The 13,276-nt window shown below is 34.4% G+C and overlaps 1 protein-coding gene across 1 annotated transcript in view; it reads right to left on the bottom strand.

Annotated features, from left to right (window-relative positions):
• ANKRD27 (ankyrin repeat domain 27) overlaps positions 1–13,276 on the bottom strand; it is a 97,660-nt gene that overhangs the window by 24,917 nt on the left and 59,467 nt on the right. Inside the window, exons 18-21 of the mRNA XM_074293245.1 lie at positions 12,750–12,947; positions 11,897–11,956; positions 10,850–10,969; positions 10,149–10,193 (exon numbers count right to left, since the gene is read on the bottom strand). Coding sequence (XP_074149346.1) covers positions 10,149–10,193; positions 10,850–10,969; positions 11,897–11,956; positions 12,750–12,947 — 423 coding nt within the window. The remainder of the gene's footprint in view (positions 1–10,148; positions 10,194–10,849; positions 10,970–11,896; positions 11,957–12,749; positions 12,948–13,276) is intronic.

Genomic DNA, 13,276 nt, shown 5'->3' with positions numbered 1-13,276 from the left:
AAATGCATAATTATTTAAAAGATCAGAATTAATGAGTCATATAGGAGGGGTAGCTAGGTGGTGCAAGGGATAGAGCACCAGCCCTGAAATCAGGACCTGAATTCAACTCTGACCTCAGACACTTAAAACATCCTAGCTGTGTGACCCTGGGCAAGTCACTTAACCCCAATTTGCCTCAGAGGGGAAAAATTAATGGAGGAAAAATTAAATGAATTAAAAAATGTCTATGGTGAAGTGGGTCAGTCAACTGAGTATATCAATACCCAAAAATGGAGCAAAAACTCCAAAAAAGGTAAAAACAAACAAACCAATGAGCTGGATCCAAAATTAAATAGAAAAAAAGTTGCTTGTGGAAAATTGCACTATTAATGATCCTAAGCTGCCCTACCAAATGCACCTCCCCCAGCAAAAAGACTCATCTTTTTAATACAATTGTTCTCCTGTATGACTGCAAATCTTGGAACATCACAAAAATTTCATGTTTTTTTTAAATTAATTTTATAATTATAACATTTTTTTGACAGTATATATGCATGGGTAATTTTTTACAACATTATCCCTTGCACTCACTTCTATTCCAAATTTTCCCCTCCTTCCCTCCACCCCCTCCCCTAGAGGGCAGGCAGTCCCATACATGTTAAATGTGTTATAGTATATCCTAGATACAATATATGTATGCAGAACTGAATTTTTTGTTGCACAGGAAGAATTGGATTCAGAAGACAAAAATAACCTGGGAAGAAAAACAAAAATGCAAACAGTCATTTCCAAGTGTTCCTTCTTTGGGTGTAGCTGATTCTGTCCATCATTGATCAATTGGAACTAGATTAGATCTTCTCTATGTGAAGATACCCACTTCCATCAGATTACATCCTCAGACAGTATCATTGTTGAAGTGTATAATGATCTCCTAGTTCTTCTCTTTTCACTCAGCATCAGTTCATGTAAGTCTCTCCAAGGCTCGCTGTATTCATCCTGTTGGTCATTTCTTACAGAACAATATCTCAGACTTGTCTTAATTTGCATTTCTCTGATCAATAGTGATTTGGAACACTCTTTCATATGAGTGGAAATTGTTTCAATTTCATCATCTGAAAATTGTCTGTTCATATCCTTTGAAACCATTTATAATTGGAGAATAGCTTGATTTCTTATAAATTAGAGTCAGTTCTCTGTATATTTTGGAGATGAGGCCTTTATCAGAACCTTTAACTGTAAAAATGTTTTCCCAATTTGTTACTTCCCTTCTAATCTTGTAGTTTTGTTTGTACAAAAGATTTTTAATTTTATATAATCAAAATTTTCTATTTTGTGATCAATAATGATCTCTAGTTCTCCTTTGGTCACAAATTCCTTCCTCCTCCACAAGTCTGAGAGATAAGCTATCCTATGTTCCTCTAATTTATTAATGATCTTGTTTTTATGCATAAATCATGGACCCATTTTGATCTTATCTTAGTATGTGGTGTTAAATGTGTGTCCATGCCTAGTTTCTGCCACATTAATTTCATTTTTGTCAAATAATGAATTTTTATCCCAAAAGTTGGGATCTTTGGGTTTGTCAAACACTAGATTGCTATTTTTATTCACTATCTTGCCCTGTGAACCTAACCTATTCCACTGATCAACTAGTCTATTTCTTAGCCAATACCAAATGTTTTGGTGACTGCTGCTTTATAATATAGTTCTAGATCAGATACAGCTAGGCCACCTTCAATTGACTTTTTTTTTCCATTAATTCCCTTGAAATTCTAGACCTTTTGTTCTTCTATATGAATTTTGTTATTTTTTCTAGGTCATTAAAATAGTTTCTTGGGAATATGATTGGCATAGCACTAAATACATAGATTAGTTTAGGGAGTATTGTCATCTTAATTATATTCGCTTGGCCTATCCAAGAGCATTCAATTATTTAAATCTGACTTTATTTGTGTGGAAAGTGTTTTGTAATTTTGCTCATATAGATCCTGACTTTCCTTTGGTAGATAGATTCCCAAATATTTTATACTATCAACAGTTATTTTGAATGGAATTCCTCTTTGTATCTCTTGCTGTTGGATTTTGTTGGTAATGTATAAAAATGCTGAGGATTCATGTGGATTTATTTTGTATCCTGCAACTTTGCTAAAGTTATGAATTATTTCTAATAGCTTTTTAGCAGAATCTTTGGGGTTCTCTAAGTATACCATCATATCATCTGCAAAGAGTGATAGTTTGGTTTTCTCATTACCTACTCTAATTCCTTTAATCTCTTTCTTGATTCTTATTGCCGAGGCTAGCACTTCTAATACAATATTGAATAGTAATGGTGATAATGGGCAACCTTGTTTCACTCCTGATCTTACTGGGAAAGGTTCCAGTTTATTGCCATTACATATGATGTTTACTGATGGTTTTAAATATATGCTCCTGATTATTTTAAGGAATAGTCCATTTATTCCTATACTCTTAAGTGGTTTTAGTAGGAATGGATATTGGATTTTGTCAAATGCTTTTTCTGCATCTATTAAGATGATCATATGGTTTTTATTAATTTGGTTATTAATGTAGTCGATTATGCTAATAGTTTTCCTAATATTGAATCAGCCTTGCATTCCTGGTATAAATCCCACTTGGTCATAGAATATTATCCTGGGGATGATTTTCTGTAGTCTTTTTGCTAATATTTTATTTAAGATTTTAGCATCAATATTCATTAGGGAGATTGGTCTATAATTTTCTTTCTCTGTTTTCAGCCTACCTGGTTTAGGTATCAGTACTATGTCTGTGTCATAAAAGGAATTTGGTAGGACTCCTTCAATCCCTAATTTTTCATATACTTTATATAGCATTGGAGTTAATTGTTCTTTAAATTTTTGATAGAAAGAATTCACATGTAAATCTATCTGGTCCTGGGGATTTTTTCTTAGGGAGTTGGTTAATAGCTTGTTCTATTTCTTTTTCTGAAATGGGACTATTTAGACTATTTACTTCTTCCTCTGTTAATCTGGGCAAGCTATATTTTTGAAGGTATTCTTCCATTTCATTTAAGTTATCAAATTTATTGGCATAAAGTTGGGCAAAGTAACTCCTAATTATTGGTCTAATTCCCTCTTCATTAGTGGCGAGTTCTCCCTTTTCATTTTTAAGACTAACAATTTGCTTTTCCAGCTTTTGCACAAACAAAACTAATGCAAACAAGATTAGAAGGGAAGTAACAAATTGGGAAAACATTTTTACAGTTAAAGGTTCTGATAAAGGCCTCATCTCCAAAATATACAGAGAATTGACTTTAATTTATAAGAAATCAAGCCATTCTCCAATTGATAAATGGTCAAAGGATATGAACAGACAGTTTTCAGATGATGAAATTGAAACGATTTGCACTCATATGAAAGAGTGTTCCAAATCACTATTGATCAGAAACATGCAAATTAAGACAACTCTGAGATACTACTACACACACCTGTCAGATTGGCTAAGATGACAGGAAAAAATAATGATGAATGTGGGAGGGGATGTGGAAAAACTGGGATACTGATGCATTGTTGGTGGAGTTGTGAAAGAATCCAACCATTCTGGAGAGCAATCTGGAATTATGCCCAAAAAGTTATCAAACTGTGCATACTCTTTGATCCAGCAGTGCTACTCCTGGGCTAATAAATCAAGGAAATACTAAAGAAGGAAAAATGTTTGTGGCAGCCCTTTTTGTAGTGGCTAGAAACTGGAAAATGAACGGATGCCCATCAATTGGGGAATGGTTGGGTAAATTATGATATATGAATGTTATGGAATATTATTGTTCTGTAAGAAATGACCAGCAGGATGAATATAGAGAGCCTTAGAGAGACTTAATCAACTGATGCTAAGTGAAACGAGCAGAATTAGGAGATCATTATACACTTCAACAATGATACTGTATGAAGATGTATTCTTATGGAAGTGGATATCTTCAACATAGAGAAAAGCTAATCCAATTCCAATTGATCAATGATGTACAGAATCAGCTATATGCAGAAAAGGAACACTGGGAAATGAGTGTGAACTGTTACCATTTTTTGTTTTTCTCCCCAGGTTATTTTTACCTTCCGAATCCAATTCTTCCTTTGCAACAACAACAACAAAATTCGGTTCTGCACATATATATTGTACTTAGGATATACTATAACATATTTAATATGTATGGGAATGCCTGCCATTTAGGGGAGGGGGTGGAGGGAAGTAGGGGAAAATTCGGAACAGAAGGGAGTACAAGGGATAATGTTGTAAAAAATATTATAATTATAAAATTAATTTTAAAAATGTCTTCTATGTAAAAAAAAAACAAAAAAACAATTTGCTTTTCATCTTTCCTTTTTTAAATCAGATTTACTAAGGGTTTATCTAATTTTTTTATTATTTTCATAGAACCAACTCTTAGTTTTATTAATTTAATAGGTTTTTTTTTTACTTTCAATTTTATTAATCTCTCCTTTTATTTTTAGAATTTCAAGTTTTGTGTTTGTCTGGGGGGTTTTAATTTGTTCCTTTTCTAGCATTTTTAGTTGTAAGGCCAATTCATTGACCTTCTCTTTCTCTATTTTATGCAAGTAGGCCTCTAGAGATATAAAATTTCCCTTTATTACTGCTTTGGCTGTATCCCACACATTTTGGTATGATCTCATTATTGTCATTTTCTTGGGTAAGTTATTAATTATGTTTATGATTTGTTGTTTCACCCAATCATTCTTTAGTATGAGATTATTTAGTTTCCAATTTTTTTTTTTGTCTATTTTCCCCTGGCTTTTTATTGAATGTAATTTTCATTGCATTGTGGTCTGAAAAGGATACATTTACTATTTCTGCCTTACTGCATTTGATTTTGAGGTTTTTATGTCCTAATATATGGTCAATTTTTGTATACGTTCCATGAACTGCTGAGAAGAAAGTGTACTCCTTTCTGTCTCCATTTAGTTTTCTCCAAAGATCTATCATATCAAACTTTTCTAGTAGTCTATTTACCTCTGACTTCTTTCTTATTTATTTTGTGGTTTGATTTATCTAATTCTGAGAGTACAAGGTTGAGATCTCCCACTATTATAGTTTTGCTGTCTATTTCTTCTTGCAGCTCTCTTAATTTCTCTTTTAAGAATTTAGATGCTGTACGACTTGTTGTGTATATGTTTAATATTGATACTGCTTCATTATATTTGCTACCCTTTAGCAAGATACAGTGCCCTTCTGTATCTTTTTTAATTAGATCAATTTTTACTTTTGCTTGATCTGAGATGAGGATGGCTACCCCTGCTTTTTTGGCTTCACCTGAAGCATAGTAGATTCTGCTCCAACCTTTTACCTTTATTCTGTATGTATCACCCTGTTTCAGGTGTGCTTACTGTAAACAACATATTGTAGAATTCTGGCTTTTAATCCAGTTTGCTAACTGTTTCCTCTTTATGGGGGAGTTTACCCCATTCACATTTATGGTTAAAATGACTAATTCTGTATTGTTTGCCATCATGTTAACCCCTGCTTATGCTTTTATCCTTTCCTTCCTCCTTACTCCCCTCCCCAGTATTAAACTTGTGAGCACCACTTGCTTTTCACAGCCCTCCCTTTTTAGTATCCGTCCCCCACCTTAGAGTTCCTCCCCCTATTTTTCCCCTTTTCCTCATAATTTCTGTATTCCCTTCCCCTTAGCTTACTCCTTCCCTTTTCCTTTTCCCCTCCTACTTTTCACTGAAGTGGAAGGAGTTTCACCATAAATCAAATATGTCTATATTTTTTCTCTTTAAGCCAATTCTAATGAGAATGATACACACTGCTCATCCCCCTCATTCTTTCTCTCAGATATAATAGGTAGCCTTTGCCTCTTCATGAGATGTAGTACCATCACTTTACCCTTTTTTCTTATATAATTTCCCTTCCATCTAGTTTCTAGAACAAAGTATACATGTGCTTTTTATATATCTTTATGGCAGAAATATAGTTCTCAAGATTTCTTTTTCCTTTTTAGAAATCTCTTGAGTTCTGTATTTGGAGATCAAACTTTTTGTTTATATCTGGTTTTTTCATCAAGAATAGATGGAATTCATTTATTTCGTTAAATGTCCATCTTCTTCCTTGGGCAAGTTATTCTTGGCTGCATACCAAGTTCCTTAGCCTTTCAGAATATCATATTTCAGGCCCTTTGATCCTTTAATGTGGACGCTGCTAGATCCTAGGTAATCCTTATTGTGGTTCCTCCATATCTGAATTGATTTTTTCTAGCAGTTTGCAATATTTTTTCCTTCGTCTGATGGTTCTTGAACTTGGCCACTATATTTCTTGGCATTTTGATTTTAGGGTCCCTTTCATTAGGTGATCGATTAATTTTTTCAATGTCTATTTTACCCTCTGTTTCTAAAACATCTGGGCAGTTCTCTTTGATAATTTCCTGGAAAATAGTGTCCAGGCTCTTTTTTCCCTCATATTTTTCAGGGAGTCTACTTATTCTCAGATTGTCTCTCCTGGATCTATTTTCCAGGTCTGTTGTCTCCCCAAGAAGATACTTGACATTCTTTTCCATTGTTTCATTTTTCTGGTTTTGCTTGACTGATTCTTGGTATCTCCTCAAGCCATTCACTTCTATTTGTTCGATTATGATTTTCAATGATATATTTTCTTCACTCACTTTTTTTATATCCTTTTGTAATTGTCCAATTGAGCTTTTAAGTGAGTTTTTGTGTTCTATGGAAATTTTTTCCATTTCGCCAATTTTATTTTTTAGAGAGCTGTTTTCTTTTTCCAGTTCATTAATTTTGTTTTTCAAGGATTTGATTTCTTTATACACTCTATCTTTAAATGAGTGGGATGACTTCTCCAGACTCTTTTGCCAAGCTTCCCTTTCCTTTTCCAATTTCTCTTTTAGCTCTCTTGTGAGAGCCTTTTTGATTTTTTCTATGACTGTTTTGTGTATTGAGAAGCAGATTTTATCCCCCTTTGGGGATTCCTCTGGGGACAGTCTGTTTTTACTCTCCTCAGGGTTTGAAGTCTGCTCTCTAGTCATATAGAAGTTATCAATGGTTAGAGCCCTTTTAAATTTTTTGTTCATTTTGTCAGAGAAGAATCAAAGAAAACAAATTAACAAGAAAAACAAATATTCTGCTTTTTTTTTTTGGGGGGGGGGCGCGATGGGGCTGGATGGTATTATCAGGCTTCCTCTACAGACTGCAGGAGACAGCAGGGAGGCACTAACAGGACAGCAATGGCTGCACTATGTCTGTGCTCTGAGGCGCTAACAACATGTTGAGTCACTCCAGGTGGTGGTGGGGGTGGCCAGGTCCCAAGAGATGCTAGCTTTTCAGGGTTTTATTCTTTACCTCCTGTGTTTACAGCTTCTTTGCTGATCCTGGCTTGCTGCCAAGACAGAATATCCACACTGTGGTAAAGGTCATTCCTCAGAAACGGCAGAGATCATACCCATTCCCCGACTCTGGTCTTCACAGTGTGAGCAGTCTGCCTACCTCTCTCTCAGCCTGCACCATTTGTTAGTCCTTGCCCCCGAGCAAAAACAGACCTTTTCTGGGGAATTTCAAGGATGTCTTCTGTTTGTGATTATTTGTAGGGGGTTTTTCCGGTCAAGCATAAATTCCAAGATTTGTCATGAAATAAATTCTGAGAGAAAATGTGGAACTTAAGCAGATGTGTGCCTCCTCTCCACCATCTTGGCCAGAAGTTCCCCCAAAATTTCAAGAAATCAGAACTGTGATTAACCTTTTAGTCAACAGAGACAGACACATGATAGACTCAAGTAAGTTATAGCATTTTTCCAATGAAGGCCTATGCACAATTAATGGTGTAAAATAAATGAAGGAAGTATTATTAGAAAATGAAGGGAGTCAATAACAAGAAAAAGATAAATAAAAAATATATGGCCTAGAAATGACAAAATGTGAAAAATGAACAAAAACCTTAAAGGAAGGCTTCCAGAATAACACAGGATGGGAAGGCAAGGACAGATTATGACCAATACCAATACATAAAATATGCTGACTAATGAGATCACAGATCTCACTTATGTGAAAGACAAGCTGGAGAGAAGACTAGAGGTTGAAGACTGTTAATAATCCAAGGGAACAACAGAATGAACCACAGAGATGGCACTATAATTGAGGAGAAGAAGAATGTTCTAAAGGTAGAATTTCAAATCTTATCTCCATCCCAAAAGATGGAAAAACAATTCTGTAGCATTGAGAGACAAGAAGTCAATATGACATAAGGGGAAAAGCACTAAATTTTTTTTTCTTAATTTTATAATTATAATTTTTTGACAGTACATATGCATGGGTAATTTTTTACATTATCCTTGCACTCACTTCAGTTCCAAATTTTCCCCTCCCTTCCCTCCACCCTGGCAGGCAGTCCCATATATGTTAAATGTGTTATAGTATATCCAAGATACAATATATGTGTGCAGAACCGAATTTCTTGTCGCACAGGAAGAATTGGATTCAGAAGCTAAAAATAACCTGGGAAGAAAGACAAAAATACAAACAGTTCACACTCATTTCCCATTATTCCTTCTCTAGGTGTAGCTGATTCTGTCCATCATTGATCAACTGGAGCTGAATTAGATCTTTTTGTTGAAGATATCCACTTCCATCAGAATGTATAATGATCTCCTGGTTCTATTCATTTCACTCAGCATCATCAGTTCATGTAAGTCTCTCCAAGCCTCTCTGTATTCATCCTGCTGGTCATTTCTTACAGAACAATAATATTCCATAACATTCATATACCATAATTTACCCAACCATTCTCCAATTAATGGGCATCCATTCATTTTCCAGTTTCCAGCCACTACAAAAAGGGCTACCACAAACATTTTGGCACATACAGGTTGCTTTCCCTTCTTTAGTATTTCTTTGGGATATAAGCCCAGTAATAGCACTGCTGGATAGTTTGATAACTTTTTGGGCATAATTTCAGATTGCTCTCCAAAATGGTTGGATTTTTTCACAACTCCACCAACAATGTATCAGTGTCCCAATTTTCCCACATCCCCTCCAACATTCATCATTAATTTTTCCTGTCATCTTAGCCAATCTGACAGGTGTGTAATGGTATCTCAGAGTTATCTTAATTTGCATTTCTCTGATCAATAGTAATTTGGAACACTCTTTCATATGAGTGGAAATTGTTTCAATTTCATCATCTGAAAACTGTTTGCTCATATCCTTTGACCATTTATCAATTGAAGAATGGCTTGATTTCTTATAAATTAGAGTCAGTTCTCTATATATTTTGGAAATGAGGCCTTTATCAGATCCTTTAACTGTAAAAAGATTTTCCCAGTTTGTTACTTCCCTTCCAATCTTGTTTGCATTAGTTTTGTTTGTACAAAAGATTTTTAATTTGATATAATCAAAATTTTCTATTTTGTGATCGATAGTGATCTCTAGTTCTCCTTTGGTCACAAATTCCTTCCTCCTCCACAAGTCTGAGAGGTAAACTGTTCTATGTTCCTCTAATTTATTTATGATCTTGTTCTTTATGCCTAAATCATGGACCCATTTTGATCTTATCTTGGTATATGGTGTTAAGTGTGGGTCCATATCTAATTTCTGCCATACTAATTTCCAGTTTTCCCAGCAGTTTTTTTCAAATAATGAATTCTTATCCCAAAAGTTGGGATCTTTGGGTTTGTCAAACACTAGATTGCTATTTTTATTCACTATCTTGTCCTGGGAACCTAACCTATTCCACTGATCAACTAGTCTATTTCTTAGCCAACATCAAATGGTTTTGGTAACTGCTGCTTTCTAACATAGTTTTAAATCAGGTACAGCTAGGCCACCTTCATTTGATTTTTTTTTTTTCATAGCACTAAAATTTGAGAGAGCAAACTAAGAAGAGTCAGATGTAAGAAAATAAAAAAGGCACACACACACACACACACACACACACACACACAAATCTACCTAGAACTGAGGTGGCCAATTAAAATCAATTGTTGTAGGTCATCACTGTTGTCACTGGAAGAGATTTTAGAGGCCTTCATTTTGCAGATTAGGAAACAAGAAAACACAAGTATTGGGAGTTAGAGGTGAGATTTGAAATGAAGTCCTCTGACCTCCTAAAGACTCCCTATTCTATTTTTAAGGTAATCTCCCAATCTTCTATTTTTAAGGTAATTCAGGGGAACTTACCATTTCTAGATCTCCATCAGCAACAGCTCTCAAAAGTTTTTCTACCTTTAAAAAAAAAGGAGAATGGAATCAGACAAGGTTCTTCAAAATGGCTTTTGTAATTGTAAAATTAAATAATTCTGAAAATATAGTGGCCTTCATTCACCTTGAAGTTATCACTTTGTGGAACATAAATGCTTACTGAAAGCTTGAAAAGTTCCAGATCACCTCTCAATTACTGATGGTAAAAGAAGTAAGCAATAGCATTTATAAAAGGCATTTGTAAATAGGCTTTAGAACGTACATCATGATTTCTTTAGGTAGTAGATCTACATTCTTAGTAATGTTAGCCTAAATTAATATTCCAGGTTGAAGAAAGGTGAGAAATGGCTCAGAATTATCAAGCAATTGACAAGCATTTAATACACCTGTTGGGTATGTGTTATGTTAGGGGGTAAGCTAAAAGAAATCTTTAAATGTTCATTGAAGATTATCCCCCCACACACACAAAACAGCAAAATATTTTATTTCTCCATGCCACATAGCATATCTCATCTTAGAGTTTATATTATTTACAATATCACAGAAATAGGTACACTTTTTATATTCTTCTGAGATATAGTTTTTAGTGGACATATTTATTAATATGTTATCTTTGAGAGACAAGAAAGCCCCAAATTTCAAAGTTCTGTCCTAATCCCAACCTCTCTAGGAAACCTCACCTCTTTATAATTATTTTTTATTTCTTCTTGTCTCAGGTCGGCACAAGCTGAAGATAAGCTTGAGATCGAGGAGGCCTGGCTGATGGAATCCACTGAACATAGAGGAGAACGAACAGGGGACTAAAATAAAGAAAAGACAACAGGATTTAGTGCCCTCTATTCCTAAATACTGGAAAAGTGAAGATTTTTACTTCTCAGATTAGCTCAGATGACAAGAAAAGATAATGCAGAATGTTGGAGGGGATATGGATAAAGTGGGACACTGCTACATTGTTGGTGGAGTCAGTTCACAAACTGATCCAGCCATTCTGGAGAACAATTTGGAACTATGCCCAAAGGACTATCAAACTGTCATACCCTCTGACCCAGCAGTGTCTTTACTATGCTTATATCATAAAGGAGGGAAAGGGACTCCTATGTGGCAGCCCTTTTTGTAGTGGCAAAAAACTGGAAACTTGAGTGGATGCCCATCAGCTGGAGAATGGCTGAGTAAGTTATGTTCTGTAAGAAACGATCAGCAGGATTTCAGGAAAGTCTTGCAAGAGTTACATGAACTGGTATTGAAGGAAGCGAGCAGAATCAAGAAATCATTGCACACAATAATAGATTATGTGATGATCAGCCATCTGCACTCAGAGAAAGAACTAGAAAGAAAAAGAAAGCCATCAGAGGAAGAACAGAGAAAGAAAACACTGTATCTTCACCTTTTTTTTTTTTTTTTTTTTTTTTTTGCTTTTGCTTTCTTGTGGTTTTTAATCCCTTCTTCTGGTCTGATTTTTCTTGTATAACATGACAAATATGCAAATATGTTTAAAAGGACTGTGATTGTTTAACCTATATCAGATTCCTTATTCTCTTGGGGGAGAAGGGAAGTAAGAGAGGAAGGGAAAAAAAATTGGAAAATTCATTTACAAAAATGAATTTTGAAAATTATCTTTACATGTATTAGGAAAAATAAAATACTATTGAGAAAAAAACAACAAAAAATTTTTCAGAGGAAAAATAAAGTGATGTTTCTGTTAAAGTTAAGGCAATATAAATAGTTACCTCAGAAGATCTCTTTCCCCTTTCAAAGACAAGGTGATGGGTTTCCATGACAGATACTATCTAGTTTAAAAAAAAAAATTAAATAATGAAGGAAAATAAACAAAAAAGTCATCCAAAATATTAAAAGATCATATAACTGCATTTTATTATACCCTGGCTTTACAAAATATGACCTCTCCAAGATGAACTGTTGCCTACAAGCTAAAAATCCTAAATGGAGAAGTTGTGGGAAACTAAAAACCTGTAAAGTGGCCAAGGATAATTTTGAAAATTACAGAAAAATCTCAATTTCCAGAAATGCAAATGGAAAAAGCCATAGAAAAATTTTCTGGCCCACTCAAAAGTACATCTTCCTGAAAATACTGAAAAACAAGATGTATCCTTTTGTATAAAGGAAAAAACATTAACTAGGATGACTTCTGTATGTGAACAAGAAGATGTAAATTTAGTTTTCCAAAAGATTCAGGATTAGAGAGATTCAAGGAATAAAGTTAATATAACAGATGTATTTTTCACATTAGTGAAAAGGCTTACTGGAATAAAAGAATCATGTTTAAAATGAAGACAACTTAACAGAAGCAAAAATCCTTTTTTCCTATTTCCTTCTGTGATTTGGGCAGAAAGAATTTACCTGATTATTTAAAATCTTTGATACTCCACTGAGAAAGGTACTTTGGAAATTAAATTTATAAGTTAAATGCATTAATAATTAACATTCAAATGCAAGTAAACACCTGTAAGCCAAATTCTGTCCTCAAAAATGCCTACAATATTTGTAAAAGAATAAAAGAAACAAATCTGTGGAAACAAATTATAAATATAAAGGCCCAAATGTAAAGATTAAGAATGCTACCTTGGAGTTTAATGCACATTTTAGTGGTGTTTCCTTCATTCGGTTCTGGTGCTCAGTGCTGGCTCCATTTTGCAGCAGTACTTCTATGATGCCCTGATAGCCCCAACGAGCAGCTATGTGAAGAGGAGTGTCTCCTTTTTCATTACCAATATCTAGTCTGCAAGAATGCACATCATAGTAGACTAAAGCCTTCACACACTGCAAAGAAATTGGGAAATCATAACTGCATGTGCCACTCATCAAGTAAAAAGGTGAAGCTTCACTTCTACTTTCTGATTTGTCCCATCACAAATAAGTTTTAATTCTATATAGTGATCAAATAACAGCAATAAATACAGGGTTAAATCTGAAAGGACTCTGGGTTATCAGATTAAGATTTACTTTCTAAAGCACATAATGTGGAAGGCACAGTGCTCTATATGCATTACATTTGCCTTTCTTAAAAGGGAAAAAATCAAGATTTAAACATAGGAAATAACTGGATATGTCAATTAAGATAATATGTAAAAATCTAAATCCTTTAAGCG

This window comes from Sminthopsis crassicaudata, chromosome 2, assembly GCF_048593235.1.
Source record: "Sminthopsis crassicaudata isolate SCR6 chromosome 2, ASM4859323v1, whole genome shotgun sequence".
Taxonomy (NCBI): Eukaryota; Metazoa; Chordata; class Mammalia; order Dasyuromorphia; family Dasyuridae; genus Sminthopsis; species Sminthopsis crassicaudata.
The sequence above is the reverse complement of the archived record's forward strand: the minus strand, read 5'-3'. Positions and strand labels throughout refer to the sequence as shown.